The sequence below is a fragment of the Ostrinia furnacalis genome, unplaced genomic scaffold (assembly GCF_004193835.3).
Source record: "Ostrinia furnacalis isolate ACB-3 unplaced genomic scaffold, ASM419383v2 OfSCF7013, whole genome shotgun sequence".
Lineage (NCBI taxonomy): Eukaryota > Metazoa > Arthropoda > Insecta > Lepidoptera > Crambidae > Ostrinia > Ostrinia furnacalis.
Window position 1 is genome coordinate 1,633,024 of NW_021137252.1, and position 22,257 is coordinate 1,655,280.

The following is a 22,257-nucleotide window of genomic DNA, read 5'->3' on the forward strand; positions in this document are numbered from 1 at the left end:
CCCATACTTACCAACTGTTTTGCATAATGTACAAATATCAGAAGAGATTATGTATTCTATTGCTACTGCAAATCAAAAAGTACTATTTTGATTGATTGATTACATTTAATGTAATAATTTTATGAAACTAATTAGCTTTTTTTTGTTTGCATTACTTACCTGCTTTAATGTTAAGTATTTATGTAGTTGCATTTACTTTGCGATGCGGTCTCTGTAAGCGTGAGTAGGTATAGTGCGTACAGTTTACTTACATTTTGTTGTATTTTAATGTAATTTAGAACTAGTTCAATTATTTTTCATTTGATATTGTCGGTGTACTGATAGCAAACAATGCTATTATTTGCAGGTAGGTACCATGCTACTGTAGTGGGAATTTTAATATTTTAGAGCACTTTTGATGATACTGATTTAGCAAATTTTTGTATGTGTATTTTAATTTTGTAGCAATTAAAATTTTGGTTTGTTGGTAGTTATTGTGTATGAATGAAAAAACTATTTTTATTATGATTCATCTTTCTGAGGACGTTGAAACGAAGTAAACCTAGATATAAATAATATAAACATTGTTATATACAGCTGGGGTAATGTGTATTCTATTTGATGATTCGGAGTGATCTTTCGAAGTCGGAAGAAAATATTCCGCTCATTGAATAGTGTCATTTAAAGTTTTTCACAATATTGTCAAAAAAGAAAATATTGGCAGAATTTATGAACGAATAAACTGTGTAAAAATTTGCAACAGATTGTTTCATTTTAAACCCAAATTATTTTGGAGGTGTAAATAAAAGAGTTTCCGTTCTTACATGATATTTATTATAATTAAATCATTAGCATCAGTGACGTACACTAATAGACCCACGGTTCTTAAGACTACACGAGTTCGTTTGTACAATTACACTCCCCCCACTGTCATCTATTACAAACGCCCAATAGAGGCAAAGCTACGTACACACAGGCAATTACGTTGGACATTTTATACGAAAATATAAGGAACTTGCAAGAAATGCTATACCTTACTCTAAACATAAAGGACATTTCATTATTATTTATACAGGAGGAAATACCCTATCAATAGTGTGTAAGGAGCTTTGCCCCAGGACTTGTGTGCACTCGGCGAATGCCGTGCGGCTTGCATCCTTCGCCTTACGTGGCCTTACCCTACGCATACAGGCATAACTCGGTGATCACACAAAAGCAGCACACGCGTGCTAACTTGTCAATTCCCTGTAATATACTACACACAAAGCAACAAAAAATGTATGTAAAATTAAAACAATTCTCGTTTTTTTTGTCAAAATCATTCGTATGTAGTACAGAAAATGCACACACGGTCGCCCAAAAAAGTTATGTCTGTAAGGACTTTGTATAACAAAAAAAAACCTCACACTCGTGAGCAAATAACATGGAATTTGTCTTATATTCCATCTTTTGGAATTTAATGTCACACATTCGATTAATCTCACTAGTATGAAGATATACTAGTATATAGATTATAACAAATGGTAAACCCATCGTTTCTTTGGAATCTATTTTAGAAATAGATATTTATATTGCAGTAACAACCAAAAATTCTATGAGAAAATGTTAAAAATCTTACAAATACAACTATCACCGCAACCTAACTTTAGTTTAGAATTTATGATCTTGACGATCAAGCAACCTATACCTCGTTGCTTGTGGTTAAAACTTAGATCTAATGGTTTGATTTAAATAAGTGTTTCAAAAGAGCTGGCGGCAAAGTAACATAGGTATTCTATATTTACCACTAATACTTGGGGTGATAAACATTTCTCTCTCTAAATACTGTATCTTATTTATTATTTCTAGTTTGTATGAGAGATTTACTCCCCGAATGTCATAATATTGATTATATCAAGACAAGTTATGTAGCCAGCTTTTTTGAAACGGTCTTACTGTATCAATCAAATAACGGTTTTATATTTCACGTTTTGCAGTCCAAATGTTCATGATATCGCGGGCAGTTATAAAATAGAGTCCTCGTATTCGATTAATCGTTTTTGTGTTTACGCAACCGTCACTTTTTATCAGAAGATGAGTTAGCCGCGTTTGCATTGCCGCCGCCGTAATTCTGAAAAGAAAAACAGTAAATATTTAATGATGTTCCTATTAGCTATAACTTCGCAGATTTAATAATATTATTACATGAATGATATGAAGCTGCAATAGGTGCGATTTACCGTCGTATCAATGATACGGCCCCCGGGAATACAGCCCAAGTGCCAGACTTTTTCGAATAGACAGTGTAGGCCTAGGGAAGTTCAAAGAAGTAATTTTGAAATGACCTTTTTCAAACTAAAAGGGCCATGATCTAAATGACCTTTTTTGATGAGGCTCCCAACAAATTTTGATATAGGGCCCGCCCAAGGCACTGCTATCGACTGTGTAAAATGAATAGCTCAATAATGTCAGTCAAAGGCAGCCCACTGCAAGGAATGCTACAAGGCACAATGTTCCGCTTTTTTCTTGAGGTCGTCGCTTTATTGAGAAAGTATCAATGTCCTCGATACACAACAAGGGCTCTCGCGGAAGACCAGTTTCTTGACATGCCCACTATTTTCTATATTCGTTTTGTGTTGTTATCTATACTAATTTTATAAATGCGAAAGTAACTCTGTCTGTCTGTCTTGCTTTCACGCCTAAACCACTGAACCGATTTTGATGAAATTTGGCATAGAGATAGTTTGAGTCCCGGGAAAGGACATAGGATAGTTTTTATCCCGGTTTTTGAAACAGGGTCGCGCGCGATGAATGCGGGCGGAAAGCTAGTTGTTTATAATTTGTGCTTACTCTGATCAATAAGTTCTATTTTCTATACTTGAACCTTATTACATAAGAATAGAGTTCAAATCCCATACCTGATAGTACTGCGCCCACGCCTGCTCGGCGGCGTTGGCGGTGGTGGGCTGGTTGCCTTGCTGCTGCTGCTGGTACTGAAACAAACAGCACAATAGTAGTTCTGCATCATCATCGATTCATCAGGACTGAGGCGAACTGTAAGGATAATAGCGGCGATCACAATACATCGATAACGGTCGCAGTGATACTAGGACTTTATTGAACTAGAATATCCGCTCAACACAAATAAAAAAAATCATCATCGACAGTGGCCCAATTCACGTATTTTGACAGTCAAGACACTGACATTCAGAAGTCGTCCCATTGAAAAACAGTTCTAAATCCGTATTCACAAGGGTCATTTTGATAGAACGATTACTCGATAGGATCGCAACTGTGTTTTGTTGTCGTTGAAGTTTTGTTACGTGAATAAGGCTACAGGTAATTTAGTCTTCACTCAGCAAGACCTCTAATTCGTTCGTTTCAGCCGAAAGACGTCCACTGCTGGACAAAGGCCTCCCCCAAGGATTTCCACAAAGACCGGTCCTGCACCACTCGGACCTTCACCAGATCGTCGGTCCACCTAGTGGGAGGCCTGCCCACGCTACGTCTTCCGGCCCGTAGTCGCCACTCGAGAACTTTTCTGCCCCCAACGGCCATGGTCTCTACGAGCTATGTGCCCCGCTATGAGCTATGTAAGACCTCTAACCTCTGACCTCCAGAGGAAAATAGAGGAAATGGGTAACACCTCCCAATGTTCCTGATGTTACCATATTTCTCGCTTAGCCTTTGGCTTTATAACATTCACGGAGAGGGGGTTAATTCTATAATGCTCTGTATAATTATGCATAAAGTTGTTCGCCTGTTCGCCTGTACCAATCCGTTCTTTGTGGGAAACATGCGATTAATTTTACGTCCAAAAAATCCCAGCCAGTGAAGGCCAAGTCTATCTCAATGGTAGTACTCATGTCCTACATAAAGTACTCATGTTCCACATGTTGTACTCATGTTCTACATGTAGTACTCATGTTCTACATTTAGTACAAACGTTCTACATTTAGTACTCATGTTCTACATTTAGTACTAATTTTCTACGTATGTCTCACATATAGCACTCATGTTCTACATCTAGTACTCTTGTACTAAATCTAGTACATGTGCCACTGACCCCCTGCCAGCCCTGCTGCTGCTGCCACTGCTGCCACTGGTACCACTGCTGCGGCGTGTAGCCGGCCCACTGCGCCTGTTTGCCGCCGGCGGCCGCCGCGCCTCCTGTGTTGTTGGCCGCGTTTGCGTTCTGGTTCCAACCGCCCCAGTTGCCCCAATTCCAGGCGCCAGCTGGAAAATACAGTCATTATTGAAGCGACAATAACCCAATAGTGTCAACGAGGCCGAATCGAGATCCGAAGAACGCTGGTCCGAGGGCCTCCATAGACCTGTGGCGGCCCTCGGACCCGTGGTAAACCCAACCCAACCCGTGTGGTAAACCCACTCGTACAGTTACGGTTACGGCTCACCACGAGAGATTAACAGTTAAAAAAATATGTTATCCAAAAACGATAGAGGCGATAAAGTCCAACGGTGTCGGCAATTAAAAATCGGGGAAGCCTAGTCGACCGTTGCAGCGTTGGACTGTTTTGTGGTGATATCACTCCTCGCAAGCATTTATGATGATTCCCCTAAAAGTCGTCACAGTTAAAGTACGTTGATTAAAATATCATGAACGTCAAGATGACGGGATCACTTCTTGTATTAAACTGACGTTGCCACCATTGTTTTGTACTCATTTTAAACCTATTTGTTCCTACAAATAAATTTAGGTACTTCCTTAGTTCAGACGTTATTAAAGGTCAATACTGATCCCGTTATTTTGACGCATCAAGATGACGGGATCAAGCTGTTTCTACAAAACGACTAATCATTTTATAAAACAAACTACTCCATGATTTAGATCTCATTTTAAACCTCCCGGTAGTTGTGTATTATGACCTGCATTACGTATGGTTTCTTTGTTATGATTTTTTATTTATTTTTATAACTATACTCCTGTCGAATAAAGAACAGCAATGTTTCAGCGGAGTGAATTTTGTCTTGGAGACGGTGCCAGGCGTTTTTNGTTAAATTAATAGGCTAAATTTATGTATCAGGATTCAGGATTACGGGCTAATTTGATATTTTCATAAATTAACGAAAAATATTATTAAAGGTAACCTGGTTTAAATAAATTAAATGAAACCATCAATCGAGCTAGTAGGGTTTATTTTATTATTCATCAATAATCAAATTCAGAACTTGAATATTCATCTGCAATGTCTGCTCATGAACCCTTCAAACTCGGTACTTCTTTCCCAATACCATAAAATTCAAAACTTAGAAAGTGACAAAAAACATTAAAATAAGTAGTTGAAACAGACTACAGCTAATTTTCATAGTGGACTGTACTATACGATAAACATGTCAGTCAATTTGACAACCTTTGTCGGAAACATTATTCAATGAAAATATTGTCCGAACCCTTAGTATTTCTCTTCGACAAATACATTAACACATCGTGAACCACTTTTCTTTCACGACTATAAAAATATTTTAGCAATTTAAGGGGGTCCTGCACAGAATCCTTAAAATTGACATATTTTTAAATCACGAGTGCTCTGCGAATAATGGCTTAAATACATCAAAGGAACTTGTGTAGGGTAGGGTATCAATGGACATGGCGCACAATTTTTGTTGAAGATGCAAAAAAAAACTACAAAAAATTAGAATGAATACTGTATTTTTACTTTTTTGATATCTTTAAAAATGACTGAAATATTCAAGCTCAAAGTGCGCTCTTCCGCTCGGAGCGATTTTCCGCGCGGATTTTGAAAATGTGACGTAGTAACATGAAAAGCAGCATGCAAGATATTATCTGTGTACAATGGTTAGAATAGTTAGTAGGGGAGCCGAAGCGGGGATTTCGGGACTTGGCAGACTAACATACAAGGAAATACTTTGTACCTGGTTGAGTAGGTACCTCTAAGTATGAATTTTTGATATAAAACGGCATTAGTTCTTATGCCTCTCACCCAAAAAATACCTCAATTAAGCCCAAATTTGAGACATGCAGTCAAACCTTGAGTGACGACGGAAACTAGCCTAGATTTTTTTTTTTTTATCCACAANGCGAGCCCCAGCGCCCGCCGCGACCGCCGCCGCCCGCGGGGCCCCAGCGACCGCCGCCGCCACCGCCACCACCCCAGCGGTCTTCTGTTGAATTTTTTATTTATTTATTGCCTTCGATCCATCAAACATAGATACAGGAAGTTGAGTCTTACAACTACATAAAGTACATCGAAGTCAATTGGAAATCATGACTTCGTCCGCGTCTCTCTACGAGTAATGCTATTATATCGATGTTTTTTTTTATCCACAACGAGGAAACTCTTGGCATGTATCTCACCTGATGGTAAGGGACGATCAGGCTGAAGGTGGAATCGAGCTTTACCCGGAATCCTCAACGGAGGAATTGGCTATCTTACCTCTAACTGCCGGAACATAACAATGCTGTTAACATTGTTGTTATGGCGACAGACCTAGGTAAGATGGTGGTAGCTAGCCAGGCAGACTTAGAACAAGCCCTACCACCGACCAAACCGAACAGAAAAATCTGCCCCCACTGGGAATCAAACCCGGGACCTCTGCGTCTGTAGCAGGTGGTCTTAGCACTAGACCATAGAAGCGGTCATGAGTTTACTTCGATTTTGTAACAGATCTCCTGAGGATCGAACTCAGGACTTTCGAGTCGAAAAGACGAATCCCCTGACTGCTGGGAGCGATTTAACACCTGCAATGTTCATTTTTACAAGCGCCGCCATATTTGATAAACAAACTCAAAATCTCTACAAAAAGAAGCCACAACTGATTCAGAAGTTAGATGAAGAATATAATAATGGTAGGGCAACGGGAGACCGTTTATTGTAGAAATCATCAGGGAAGGCGGCCCTTCTCTTACTGCCTTCCGAAGGCCTTCGTCCAGCAGTGGACGTATTAAGAGCGTTTATTTGTCAAAATCATTCGTATGTAGTACAGAAAATGCACACACGGTCGCCCAAAAAAGTTATGTCTGTAAGGACTTTGTATAACAAAAAAAAACCTCACACTCGTGAGCAAATAACATGGAATTTGTCTTATATTCCATCTTTTGGAATTTAATGTCACACATTCGATTAATCTCACTAGTATGAAGATATACTAGTATATAGATCTTAACAAATGGTAAACCCATCGTTTCTTTGGAATCTATTTTAGAAATAGATATTTATATTGCAGTAACAACCAAAAATTCTATGAGAAAATGTTAAAAATCTTACAAATACAACTATCACCGCAACCTAACTTTAGTTTAGAATTTATGATCTTGACGATCAAGCAACCTATACCTCGTTGCTTGTGGTTAAAACTTAGATCTAATGGTTTGATTTAGATAAGTGTTTCAAAAGAGCTGGCGGCAAAGTAACATAGGTATTCTATATTTATTTACCACTAATACTTGGGGTTTTAAATGTTATTTCTCTCTCTAAATACTGTATCTTATTTATTATTTCTAGTTTGTATGAGAGATTTACTCCCCGAATGTCATAATATTGATTATATCAAGACAGCTTTTTTGAAACGGTCTTACTGTATCAATCAAATAACGGTTTTATATTTCACGTTTTGCAGTCCAAATGTTCATGATATCGCGGGCAGTTATAAAATAGTCCTCGTATTCGATTAAACGTTTTTGTGTTTACGCAACCGTCACTTTTTATCAGAAGATGAGTTAGCCGCGTTTGCATTGCCGCCGCCGTAATTCTGAAAAGAAAAACAGTAAATATTTAATGATGTTTCTATTAGCTAAAACTTCTAATATTATTAAATGAATGAAGCTGCAATAGATTTTGCATTTTGTTCTATCGACCAGGGGCGTAGTTACTTAAAATTGCGTGTATTGAGCTCATTAGTCGATTTTATGATAAAATCGACTAATCGACACTTAAAAATCCTAATGTTCATGCAAAAAAGTCGATTTTTCAGTTTTATCAGATAACACCTTTGTCCACTCACCCCTTCAAATGGGAGCCTATTGAGGCAGTGGCGCACTATTTTATATATTCGTTTTGTTGTTAGTTTATAATGTGTGCTTGCTGTGATCAATGGTCTATTCTATTCTTCTATTCTCTATACTTGAACCTTATTACAAAAGAATAGAGTTGTAATCCCATACCTGATAGTACTGCGCCCACGCCTGCTCGGCGGCGTTGGCGGTGGTGGGCTGGTTGCCTTGCTGCTGCTGCTGGTACTGAAACAAACAGCACAATAGTAGTTCTGCATCATCATCGACTCATCAGGACTGAGGCGAACTGTAAGGATAATAGCGGCGATCACAATACATCGATAACGGTCGCAGTGATACTAGGACTTTATTGAACTAGAATAGCCGCTCAACACAAATAAAAACGTAAATTTTTTCACGTATTTTGACAGTCAAGATCTCGCTGACGTTCAGAAGTCCCATTGAAAAACAGTTCTAAATCCGTATTCACAAGGGTCATTTTGATAGAACGATTACTCGATAGGATCGCAACTGTGTTTTGTTGTCGTTGAAGTTTGTTACGTGAATAAGGCTACAGGTAATTTAGTCTTCACTCAGCAATACCTCTAATTCGTTCGTTTCAGCCGAAAGACGTCCACTGCTGGACAAAGGCCTCCTCCAAGGATTTCGAGCGATGCGAAGGTCTTTGTACAGGTCCTGCACCGCTCGGACCTTCACCAGATCGTCGGTCCACCTAGTAGGAGACCTGCCCACGCTACGTCTTCCGGCTCATGGTCGCCACTCGAGAACTTTTCTGACCCAACGGCCATCGTCTCTACGATTTATGTGCCCCGCTACGAGCTATGTAAGACCTCTAGTACCAGAGGAAAATGCTAACACCTCCAATGTCCCGGACGTTATCATATTTTTCGTTTAGTAGCCTTTATAACATTTACAGAGAGTGAGGGTTATCCTATAATGCTCTGTATAATTAATTATGCATAAGTTCGCCTGTACAATTTTGAGGCACTGGCACCAATCCGTTCTTTGTTGGAAACATGCGATTAATTTTACGTCCAATAAATCCCAGCCAGTGAGGGCCAAGATTATCTCGAAGGTAATAACTCATGTCCTACATATAGTACTCGTGTTCAACATATAGCACTCTTGTACTCCATCTAGTACATGTGCCACTGACCCCCTGCCAGCCCTGCTGCTGCTGCCACTGCTGCCACTGGTACCACTGCTGCGGCGTGTAGCCGGCCCACTGCGCCTGTTTGCCGCCGGCGGCCGCCGCGCCTCCTGTGTTGTTGGCCGCGTTTGCGTTCTGGTTCCAACCGCCCCAGTTGCCCCAATTCCAGGCGCCAGCTGGAAAATACAGTCATTATTGAAGCAACAATAACCCAATAGTGTCAACGAGGCCGAATCGAGATCCGCAGAACGCGGGGCCGAGGGCCGCCACAGGTCTATTTTGGTGAACCCACTCGTACGGTTACGTACGAGCTAGATATGCTTGTATTGACAAGCATATTTAGCTCACCACGAGAGATTAACAGTTAAAAAAATATGTTATCCAAAAACGATAGAGGCGATAATAATCCAACGGTGTCGGCAATTAAAAATCGGGGAAGCCTAGTCGACCGTTGGACTGTTTTATGGTGATATCACTACTCGCAAGCATTTATGATGATTCTCCTCCAAGTCTTCACAGTTAAAATAATTTGATTAAAATATGAACAAAATGGTCAATCCAACCATTACTAAAAGCGGCATAAGTGATTTTTTGGTAATCGCCACTGCGTTACAATCAAATGGAAATGTTCTGTACAATCAGCGTCAAATAGTTCGTGACACCCACAGTTGCCAAAAAGTTGACAGCACAACCTTATTCCAATTGTCGTCGTTTCAGCCAAATGACGTCCACTGCTGGACAAAGGCCTCCCCCAAGGTTTTCCACAACGAACGGTCCTGCGCTGCCCGCATCCAGGCTCTTCCCGCGACCTTTACCAGATCGTCGGTCCACCTAGTAGGAAGCCTGCCCACGCTACGTCTTCCAGCCCGTGGTCGCCACTCGAGAACTTTCCTGCCCCAACGGCCATCGTCTCTACGAGCTATGTGCCCCGCCCACTGCCACTTGATTTTAGCAATTCTGCGATTCCAATTGTAACAAAGAGGTGTTGCGAACTTTTTGGCTACTTTGGGTGTCACGAACTATTTGATGCTGACTGTACCCGCCTAAAGTTTTCACGTTTTAAGGCAACAGAACCAAATGGACAAATTCGCGGACAAAATCTTACTATTAGACAACACTGACTGTCAAAACTCGTACCTTGGTTCTGGTTCCAGTTGTTCCAGTTGCCCCACTGGTTCTGCCACTGGTTCCACTGCGGATTCTGCTGGTTGGGGTTCTGGCCTTGACCCTGCCCATCCTACGAATATTACAAATTACCATAAATGTACCGTTAAAACATTGTGCATTTGTATTTGACAGGGTTTTTTTGAATGGTATTGCAAGTATGTAAATAGCCACTTGTAAATACAGTGAAAGCGTTTAGACTTTAGAAGTGATAATGGACTAAAATTTGGTGATCATAACTGTAAGGTTAACAGCATTGTTGTTTCAACAATTGGAGGCATAAGATAGCCTGTTCCTTTGTAGTTGAGATATCCGAGTGAAGCTCGCTTCCACCTTGAGCCTGATCATCACATTCCATCAGATTAAAGTCTGGTCCGTGAGCACGTAGGATTTTGTCCAATGACCCTAAGCTACCCATCCTTATCGCTCGCGCGTAATTATGTTGCTATCGCGCTCGCACACTCACTGCGGGTGCCAGTCGCACAGTCGCGACAGCAATATAATTATGCGCGAGCGATAAGGATGGGTAGCTAGGGGTCATTGGACAAAATTCTACGTGCTCACGGACCGGGCTTTAGACGTGGTGAGGACTTTCCCTGTTCCCTTTTTACTGGTTGTTTCCCACCCTCCAATTAAGGGAAAAGGAGGAAAGAGGCTGAAAATCAGCGCGGGGTAGGGTATGCCTGACCTCGCTTATGCTGAGCCTCATCCTTTTGCCTCTTATGTTTTTAGTATAATTTTTTTATATTTCTATGTTTGTAAAGCATGTAAAAACGAGGCAATAAAGTATTATCTTATCTTATCTGTTCTGGTTAAGAAAAATATACACATTATTGCACAAAATTTTTTGTTATGTATAGCGTACTAACCTTCTGGTTGGGCTGGTTGGGGCGTAGCGCCATCTGCTGATTGGGACGTGGCGGGCCGCGGCCGGGGCCTTGGTTTCCGCGTTGCCAACCGCCGCCACCACCACCTGACACAAGTGAGTTTTATTAGAAATAGAATTATAATAGTATTTTAATTATAATAGATTCGATCAAACAAGAGTAATATTAATCACAGAATAAATCGTCAGTTAATGGACATTTTGACATATTATTAGAGGGACAAGAGTTATTCTCGGATAAAAGTTTGGTCGAATCGGTTCTTACTCAGACATGCAATAAAATAATTTTAATTTAGTACATAAAGATAATTCTCCGCAATATCATCAGCCAGGAAAGGATAGGCGCCACGTTACAATTTCATCGTGGTAATCGGTTTTATATGAGCAATGTATCGTCTAAAATGGATGAAATACCTCGGTAAGATCATATTGTGGCGTACCTAGATATGTAATATGTTGCCAAATAGCAGTTTATAGGAACTAACCTGGCGCATTCGGTCTCTTATCCATGCCGGGTCCGCCCGGTCGTCCCTGGTTCCTGTCGGGGCGGCCGAAGCGGTCGCCGCCGGGGGGGCCGCCGGGGCCCCGATCGCCGCGGGGGCCACCGCGGTTGCCCGGGCCCCCGCGTCCGCCAGGGCCGCCTGGTCCTCCTCTCCCGCCGCGGAAGTCGTCGCGGTCGCGTGTGAAGTCGTTCCCGCGGGCCGGCGCGCCCCAGCCGCGGTCGAAGCGCGAAAAACGCCTGGCACCGTCTCCAAGACAAAATTCACTCCGCTGAAACATTGCTGTTCTTTATTCGACAGGAGTATAGTTATAAAAATAAATAAAAAATCATAACAAAGAAACCATACGTAATGCAGGTCATAATACACAACTACCGGGAGGTTTAAAATGAGATCTAAATCATGGAGTAGTTTGTTTTATAAAATGATTAGTCGTTTTGTAGAAACAGCTTGATCCCGTCATCTTGATGCGTCAAAATAACGGGATCAGTATTGACCTTTAATAACGTCTGAACTAAGGAAGTACCTAAATTTATTTGTAGGAACAAATAGGTTTAAAATGAGTACAAAACAATGGTGGCAACGTCAGTTTAATACAAGAAGTGATCCCGTCATCTTGACGTTCATAAAATATCGGCGAAATGATCATCCAACCATTACTAAAAGCGGCATAAGTGATTTTTTGGTAATCGCCACTGCGTTACAATCAAATGGAAATGTTTTGTACAATCAGCGTTCGTGGCACCCAAAGGGCCAAAAAGTTGACAGCACAACCTTATTCCAATGAGGGCTATCGTTTTAGCGCTCACCAGTTAGCGACACTGTAGAGTAAGGTCCTGTCACTTGCTAGTAGCGAAGACAGTGGCACCAACTGGTGAGCGCTAAAGTGGTAGGAGGACTATCCCATTTGCACTCATCAAGATGGCGCCACTGTAGAGTAAGGCCCTGTCAATCGCCAGGGGTGCCAACTGTTAAGTACAAAAACGATAGCCCTCATTGTAACAAAGACGTGTTGCGAACTTTTTGGCTACTTTGGGTGTCACGAACTATTTGATGCTGACTGTACCTGCCTAAAGTTTTCACGTTTTTAGGCAACAGAACAAAATGGACAAATTCGCGGACAAAATCTTACTAATAGACCACATTGACTGTCAAAACTCGTACCTTGGTTCTGGTTCCAGTTGTTCCAGTTGCCCCACTGGTTCTGCCACTGGTTCCACTGCGGATTCTGCTGGTTGGGGTTCTGGCCTTGACCCTGCCCATCCTACGAATATTACAAATTACCATAAACAATGTAACGTTAAAACACTGTGCATTTGTATTTGACAGGATTTTTTTGAATGGTATTGCAAGTATGTAAATAGCCACTTGTAAATACCGTGAAAGCGTTTAGAAGTGGTTTTGTTTCATGAGCTAATAAATTGACTAAAATTGTAGGTGTGATCATAACTATAAAGTTAACAGCATTGTTGTGTTTCAACAGTTGGAGGTATAAGATATGATATCCTGTTCTCTGTAGTTGAGGTATCGCCGCATACGTATATTGGCGCGCTCACATACAAACCGCGCTCGGTGCGTTTCTATAAAGATGACCTACTCATTTGTATTTACTCTGCTTCCACCTTGAGCCTGATTATCACATTCCATCAGATTAGACGTGGGGAGGACTTTCCTTGTTCTGGTTAAAAAAATATACACATCATTGCACAAAAATCTTTGTTATGTATAGCGTACTTACCTTCTGGTTGGGCTGGTTGGGGCGTAGCGCCATCTGTTGATTGGGGCGCGGCGGGCCACGGCCTGGGCCTTGGTTGCCTCGTTGCCAACCGCCGCCACCACCTCCTGACACAAGTAAATTTGTTTCTTATTATTGATACAGATAAATACTCTGCAATGTCATCAGTAGATAAGGATCGGCGCCATGATACAATCTTGTGGTATGGTATCGGTTTTAAAGTCCGGTCGCCGAGCACGTAGAATTTCGTTCAATGACCCCAAGCTACCTATCCTTATTGCTCGCGCGTAATTATATTGCTGTTGCGCTCGCACACTCACTGCTGCCGCCCGTCGCACAGTCGCGACAGCAATATAATTATGCGCGAGCGATAAGGATGTGTAGTTTGGGGTCATTGGACGTAATTCTACGTGCTCGGCGACCGAACTATAGATGACAAATATTTCTTCTAAAACCAATGAGATACCTTGATGAGATCATATCGTGGCTTACCTAGATATGCTAACGATTTATTAGATGAAGTTCGCGTACGCTTCATTCAGTCGCAGCGAATTTAGTTTGCAGAAACTAACCTGGCGCATTCGGTCTCTTATCCATTCCGGGTCCGCCCGGTCGTCCCTGGTTCCTGTCGGGGCGGCCGAAGCGGTCGCCGCCGGGGGGGCCGCCGGGGCCCCGATCGCCGCGGGGGCCACCGCGGTTGCCCGGGCCCCCCCGGCCGCCAGGGCCGCCGGGTCCTCCTCTCCCGCCGCGGAAGTCGTCGCGGTCGCGGGAGAAGTCGTTGCCGCGGGCCGGCGCGCCCCAGCCGCGGTCGAAGCGCGCGGGCGCGGGCGCGGGCGGGCCGGGCGCGGGCGGGCCGCTGCGGTCGCGCGAGCCCCAGCGCCCGCCGCGACCGCCGCCGCCCGCGGGGCCCCAGCGACCGCCGCCGCCGCCACCACCACCCCAGCGGTCTTCTGTACAAATCATTTAAGGCCTATTCAAACCTGAGCGATATTCGCTGCCGCTGTGGGTAGAGGTACATACCGCGCGGGTTTCGCTCAGGTATTTAGTATCAAGTACCGCGGCTAAAGCTTGGTCCGTGAGCACGTAGAATCCCGTCCAATGACCCCAAGCTGCCCATCCTTATCGCTCGCGCGTAATTATATTGCTGTCGCGACTGTGCCACGCGCGCCCGCAGTGAGTGTGCGAGCGCGACAGCAACATAATTAGGGTAGGGTAGCTTGGGGTCATTGGACGGGATTCTACGTGCTCACGGACCAGGCTTTAGAGCGTTTTCTCTGCCGCAGACGGTAGCGAATACCGCTTAGGTCTGAATAGACCTTTAATTATAAATTATTTTTATAAAAATTATTATAAAAATGACGTAACAAAGTTAAAAATAACATTTTAGTATTTACAAACAATTTAACTTAGGAAAACTACATAAATCAGATGCGATTTTTTCCACAGTAACCCAGACATTCTGCTGGTAACGTACTACACCCTCATGAATTCCTCAGCATCTCTGCGAGTAATACTAATGTCCTGGAGATTACTCCAATTTTTAATGGTTTTCTAAAAATCGAACTAGGGATTTTAGATTCGAAAAGACGAATCCCCTAACTGTTGGGAGCGATTTAACAACCACCTTCGATTTTCATTAGCATCGCAATATTTGACAATTTACATAATCCTCAAAATGTCTACAAAAAGAAGCCTCAACTGATTCAGAAGTTAGATGAAGAATCTTATGCAGAGCAACGGGAGATCGTTCGTTATGGAAATCATCGGGGTAGGCCTCCGTCCAGCAGTAGACATATTAATACGTAGTGGCTAAAATAATGTTGATCTACAACATAATAATAAGATGCTGACATTGCGATCATGATCAAGATAATTAAGATATGCAGAGACAATGATTATATTATGTGAATTGTGCATACCGGCACATTGATGATGTATGATGCATACATTGATGTTTGTGTCAATTAAATACAATAACTCTTACCTCTATCCCTGGAGGAGTGGTCTCTCGGCGGTCTTCTATCATCGCGGTGCCTTCTATCGTCGCGCGAGCGCTTGTTGGGCGGCTGGTCGCGGCCCGGGCTGCGGTCACGCTTCTCGCGCTCGCGGTGCACTCCCGCCGCTCGGGCCTCCTTGTGTAAGGCCTCCACCACCGCCTTGGCCTCTTCCGGACCCAGCTCGGGGTAGATGACCTCGTCTAGCCACGACGAGACCTCCGGCAGCGCGAAGTTCGCTGCACAAAAGGACGAAGGTGAGAGAGCGTCTTAACGGGGTGTGGTTGAGCCTGGGCGGTGGACGAGTGTCGGGCGGCGTACGAACCTTTCATGTCCAAGACGGCGCCGTCGGGCACCTCCTTGCCGTCGGCCTGGTCTTTGCGCGCGCGGCGGGCGGCGTGCGAGGCTTCGTCGGGCACCACCACCACGGCCACGCGCCGTCGGCCATCGAACTCCCGAAGCTTCCGACGCTGCGCCGACGGGTATACGTTCGTCTGATTTACCCCCGCGATATCGAAACCGCGATTCGACGACCCGAATGAGATGTGAAGCAAAACATTTTCTCGTTATACAGTGGCCTCGCTCGCTCTGGCTTCCACCTAGAACAAGCTCAATAGAGATCCCGCAGGCTTTATTCGGGGCCTTACAGCTCGCACCGCACGACGTACCTGGTGGCGGCCGCGCATACGAGGCTGTAGTGTTCGCGAGCTCAAACGTTACGTCATATCAATGCGCGTCATTTAATTGCTGAAATGCGAATCTCGATTGTTCCTGAGTAAGTGTCTGCCGAAAAAAGGTATGCGATTTCATGTGGCGTTTCGTGTGTTCTCTCACCTGATCGAGGATATAATTTCTCCTGCGGCCCTTGGCGATTTCCAACAACTTTAGCACGCATTTAGCGCACTTGGAGACCATCGCGTCCCAGCGGCCTTCGTAGCTTGCGCGGAAGGGTTTACAGTCCACCTACACACAACACTCATACAGTGACAGCTCGCGGCAGGCGCGTTACTTAGCCTACAACAAACTCGATACCAGGGTCGATGAGGCCGAGGCCGGGTGCTCCTCTTCGCTGCGGCCACTGGTATCACAATAATTACAACGACCGCTACAGGTCACACTTGTATGCTTTTCTTTATTTTTTAGAATGGTTTTTTTTAACAATTGTAGCTCATATTTGCATCCTGTTGAAAATACAGACGAATTAGTATTCAGTTTTACAGTTGGAGCGTGTTTCGTTTCATTTCTTATTTGCAGTCAAACCTTAATGCTGAAAGAAAAGTTCTATTAGTTTTTGTGTGTAGTGTGGTGTTTTGTAGTTGTGTATGTAAACAAAAGATATAAAAAAATTATTGACTTTGAAATGATGCGACGTTAGGAATCTGACTTATAAGATAACTTTCATCTCCAGGCAAGCATCGTTCTCATATCATTGTTTACTTACCACATAGCTGTATTTCAATAAAATAACATTAGTATTCGCTCCATGCATTTAGGCGTACATGAACTTTTCAATTAACATTACTCGATTTCAGTCCGCAGCTCCATTTTGAAATATTGTGAGCTCTTTGTAGAAGATATAAATACATAATTTGAAGACGTGACGTAATTATGTATGTGCGATGAAGTGAGATGACATACCCTTGAAGATTTTATGGCTGTTGTGGATACATAATAATTGAATACGGAAATCTATGTACGTTTTTATCAGTCAGTTCAGTGCAATGATATACAACTTACAATCTAACTTATAAGTAAACATAAAATTATAATACTCACTCGACGATAAGGACTCCTTATGATGGTACTTATTTCGTAGTAGTTTATGGTGTGACCTTTTCCAACTTTAATTCCATGGGTTTATATACTTGTTCCTGCATTTCCTTCCATAAATCATCCAGTACGAAATCCATAGACGTAGATTTGGCATTTTCTTGAGTTTCAAACTTGCATTTGGCTTACCAACACCTAGTTTATGTAGAAGTGTACAGATAATACATACTAATACGTGGTATATAAGTAGAAATATAACAGTGTAGACAAATATACAAAGCTGGCAGACGTAGAGACATAATAATTATGTCACTATTATTGGTCGAAATCTCGACAAATCTAAGAAAGAGTTCATATTCACCTATTTTAGTTCCCTTTGTTAACATTGCATCATTTCAAAGTTGAATTGTAATTTATTAAATTACGAACTAAATAATGAACTGAAAAAACGTAACATAAATGAAATATTGCTCATGTGTGTTGATGTGTAATGGTGTTCTTTGTCGTATTATTGTGTATTTCAATCGTGTCAAAATGTTTAGTTATGAAGCTGTTTTAGAAAATGGAGTAACCCTTAGTATGGGTAATTGAAACAGGTATAATCGGGAAAAGGTTAATAAATAAGAAATGTATAACCTTGGCGGGAAACTATCATTGCAACTTTTATACAGTCGCAATCTACAGTATCTACAATCTGGGGTATGTTATTATAGGAGGTTGAGTATCGACTTTCCTTCATGGTAAAGCGGGAGACAGACAACAAAAGGTATTTTTAACTCCTTCACTAGCTTGTGTTAGGAGTGTTCATCATATTAGTGCAGCATCTAATAGAGATCGAACTAGCGTTCGCCGAATCTGCTGACCGATGCTGACATCAGCCCAAGAAAAAGCTTGTCGTTCAAAATTGAAACAATTATACAGGACTATTCCTATCTCTTGTTCCTCTACTGCAACTCTTGACTAGCCAGGATCTACAGCTTAACCGGCAATGAAAACCCAATCAGTGAAGGTCAAGTTTGTGAAACAAATGTGAAAATTGGTTTTCCTTCTGCGATTCATCAAAACACGATCGAATTACCAACAATACAACAACGTGTACACGTGTAGTTTGTGGTGTTTTAGTACGTACCTGCATGCGTTCGAACAAGGCGCCGGTGGACAGCACGTTGTACCGTTTCTGCGGGTTGGCGGCCGCGTGTGCGGTCACCCAGTACGTCTTGCCCGCGCCCGGCATTCCCACCATCAGGATCACCTGGGGAAGGCAAGTGATAAATGATATGCCAAAGGGCCCTCGCCCATGGCGATTTTTTGTAGCGAAAGCGATGCACTTCTGTAGCGCGTTACATACGCGACTAACGCGCGTTAGTAGCGATGCTGTCGCCATGAAGGGCCCTTACACTATTTGCAAGCGAGAGAGAATATGTTATGCTTTACACTATTCGCGAAATGATCACTTCGATCACAATGACGCGCGATTTTCATAGGCGAAACGAAATGTGGACAGAATGTGTAAACCTCTAGTAGCTGAATATTGCGTGAGTAAAAATGCGTCATGTGGCCAGTGCGTGTAAACACACTTCAGTTCGATTCGCCGTGCCTCGCCCGACTTCCGAAAGTTGTCGGTTTTGGGCTTGAAGTGGTCCAAATTGTGAACAAAAAACGCCTAACTACACTACTTGGAACTTCAGTTCACGTCAAGATATTCTTCTTTATAGCGCAGTTATATTATGGGTAATATTCGAATCAGATAGTGTAAACACGCAATTCAGTTCTTTTTGCCGTGTGACGCCATACTTCCATGCGCATTTCTATGTTTATTAAGTGACTGTACTTATTGTAATTTGGCAACTACTACTTGAAAGAATGTTGACTCAATTCGTCATAATGCAAGAGTGTGTAGATATTCTCTTCGATATTCGGTTAATTTTCTCGAAGACTTCGTCGAAGCGCCGAACCATAGTATAGTTGAGGTGTGTAAACACTGTGTTGCTAGTGATGAGATGACTCTTATGGCTCGGAAACGTGGCCTCTCACTGTAGGCCTTATACAGAAGCTCAAAATTGCACAGCGTGCTATGGAGAGGGCTATGCTCGGTGTTTCTTTACGAGATCAGAAATGAGGAGATCCGTAAACGAACTAAAGTCGCTGACATAGCCCGACGGATTAGCAAGTTGAAGTGCCAATGGGCAGGGCACATAGTACGCAGAACTGACGGCCGATGGGGCAGCAAGGTTCTGGAATGGAGGCCGCGTACCGGAAATGCGTTTTGAAATGGGACGTCCACCCGCAAGGTGGACCGACGACATCATAAAGGTAGCAGGAAGGCGCTGGACGCAGGCCGCTGCCCACCGGGCAACATGGAAAGCATTGTGGGAGGCCTATGTTCAGCAGTGGACGTCCTATGGCTGAGATGATGATCACGGTTATACTATCTATACAGTATTCCAACTCGGCCCTAATTTTGAAATAAATGTCAACAGTCGCGCGGTACGTCACAGTATGACAACATGCGATAGGGCTGCCCACCTACAGTACCTAGTTTAATTACATCTGCCTACTTAGAATTTTTATCTAGTTTTGTCATTGTATTTTTTTATTTAGTTAGACAAACAAAATACTTTGTGAATGGAATAGGTTAAAAATGTTTGTTTTGTGATTAGTAGATTTAGTAAAAACTACTTAAATAATTTTGAAACTTTAATAATCATAATGATCTGTTACTTTATTTTCGGGCGGGCGAAGTCGTGGGCAAAAGCTGGATTAATACAATATTATTATAATTTTCATTTCAAATCAAACTGACTGAAAATCACAATAGGACCAGTTTTTGACCAATTTGACCGTAAAAATGACGGTCAGTCAAATTCAATCAGTTTTGTCATTTTTAACACTTGGCCACCGACGTTCATTCGGCACATTTGCGACACCCCCGACTTTTGCATACCGAGCGCATACCGAGATTTGAATTTCGAAAGAAAGTTCTCGTTTCGTCTGTTTATATGAAGTTACAATACTGTATGATATTATTACCGTGATGATGATGATGTGTAAACACTTACCTCGCAGTCGGCGAGCGCGGCGGGGCGGCGCGGGCCAGGCAGCAGCGCGGCGTGTGCGACGAACACGAAGCCCTGTGTCGGCTCCACCACTGGACCGTCCAATTCCTCTTCAACAGTGTGACTGTGAACAAAAGGCTCATTTTATTAGCTGGTATAGTCTGGTCCGTGAGCACGTAGAATTTTGACCAATGACCCCAAGCTACCCATCCTTATCGCTCGCGCGTAATTATGTTGCTATCGCGTTCGCACACTCACTACGGCCGCCTGTCGTACAGTCGCGTAACTCGATCTACTCACTGCGGGTGCCAGACGCACAGTCGCGACAGCAATATAATTACGCGCGAGCGATAAGGATGGGTAGCTAGGGATCATTGGACAAAATTCTACGTGCTCAAGGACCGGGCTTTAGACACCAATATGTCCAAGACAGAGAGACTTTAATACCGTGCATGTCGCGAGGCCAATAACAGAGTAAATACAAATGAGTAGGTCATCTTCATAGAAACGCACCAAGCGCGGTTTGTATGTGAGCGCGCCAACACGTATGCGGCGCGCACGCACACACTGACAAAACTCGGCGCAACACCCCGCTAATCCACGCTAAATTTTGTCAGTGTGTGCGTTTCTATGAAGATGACCTACTCATTTGTATTTACTCTGCCAATAACGATCATGCATTTTGTATGTAACTAAAGACAATTATCAATTTAATTTAATTAGACGGGTCGCCGAGCACATAGAATTTCGTCCAATGACCCCAAGCTAACCATCCTTATCGCTCGCTCGTAACTATATTGCTGTCGCGATCACACACTCACTACGGCCGCCTGTCGTACAGTCGCGTAACTCGATCTACTCGGTGACCGGACTTTATAAATCTAGCGCTACTGAGATGAGCGGCACGCAAATATGTGAACAGTATAGAACGCGACACACTCGTATACGAATGTTCAGCAAGTCTTCATGTGAATGGGAACCACGAATGTGTAAATGCGGTATCAAGAGAAACATCTGTTCTCTTATTTAACAATTGAATTTATTTATACATTTGAGGTTACCTAAAACTACGTGATAAAAAAAAACAGTTTAAGACTTACCGAATGACGAACTTGATCCTTTTGTCTAATAGGACCTGCCCTTTGAGGATTTGCTCTTCGGTCACTTCCTTTATTTCTTCATCTGAAAAAATTAAAGACTACATAAATACAAATGATATAACATTCAGAAAACGAAGTCGTTGTTTTTCTCGAACTTTCAGTCAATTTTTGTTGCGATAATTAGCTTAGCAAGTTTTCCGGCTAGGAATTTCGGAGTAAGCTCATGGACTAATACATATTATTATGCGGACGAGCCACTACACTCGGATTGCGTGTGATACTTAGGCGCATAATCATAATCCAACTCGTCCGGTTTGGACTCTTATTTAGCAGCTGCTGCATGTGAGCATTATTATTATTATTATTCTTCTTTTCGTATCGACAACAAACCTACAGTGTCAGCCTAAAACTCCGCCACAAGAGTGGCGTTGTCAGTAGCACTCATCAAATCCTCCTGAGTGCAGTTGCTTGGGCACTCAGGGCATGACATCAGGTGCTTCATCGACTGGGGAACAAAACCGCACCTGCACTCCATGTTTAAGCCATCCAAGAATCCCCACCATTATTATTATTGATAATTGCGCACGGCACAAGCGTATATCGGGTGCCGGTGGCAGAGTGTAGACACGCGTCGGAAGTTCAGTGTGCTTACCATGAGTTTACGTTAGGTGTGCTCGGTAGCGACTGCGTAAATTACATCAAATGTATGACATATTGTGCGGCGTCCCTAGCGAACACTTTCAAGAAATAAAATCTTCATAGTTTTTTTTTACGTACTCGTTAGCCAGCACACTTAACACATACAGACACACACAGAGCGGACATCCGGGCGAGTTTTNGTGTTGTCCATTGCAAACATTTAAAATAAAGTTTGTTTACACTTTGACAACAATAGACTGACATGCAAGGTGACATGTCAATGAAGTTTTCAGTTACTGTTGCCATTAAAAG

General features: G+C 42.8%; 1 protein-coding gene and 1 long non-coding RNA gene across 2 annotated transcripts; both read right to left on the reverse strand.

Annotated features, from left to right (window-relative positions):
- Positions 1-796: 796 nt before the first annotated feature.
- Positions 797-4,192, reverse strand: LOC114363150 (uncharacterized). The gene is made up of 3 exons (XR_003656752.1): positions 4,025-4,192; positions 2,877-2,951; positions 797-2,089 (listed from the first exon to the last, which is right to left on the reverse strand). It is a non-coding gene; the product is annotated as an uncharacterized LOC114363150 (long non-coding RNA).
- Positions 4,193-6,895: 2,703 nt separating this feature from the next.
- Positions 6,896-21,388, reverse strand: LOC114363143 (heterogeneous nuclear ribonucleoprotein U-like protein 1; the record flags this gene model as incomplete). The annotated part of the gene is made up of 12 exons (XM_028318785.1): positions 6,896-7,689; positions 8,102-8,176; positions 9,108-9,277; positions 12,816-12,915; positions 13,390-13,493; positions 13,959-14,336; positions 15,371-15,619; positions 15,706-15,874; positions 16,215-16,343; positions 18,280-18,402; positions 20,210-20,330; positions 21,307-21,388. Coding segments are annotated over 12 exons (1,754 nt in total), but the record flags the coding sequence as incomplete, so codon positions are not given.
- Positions 21,389-22,257: the final 869 nt, after the last annotated feature.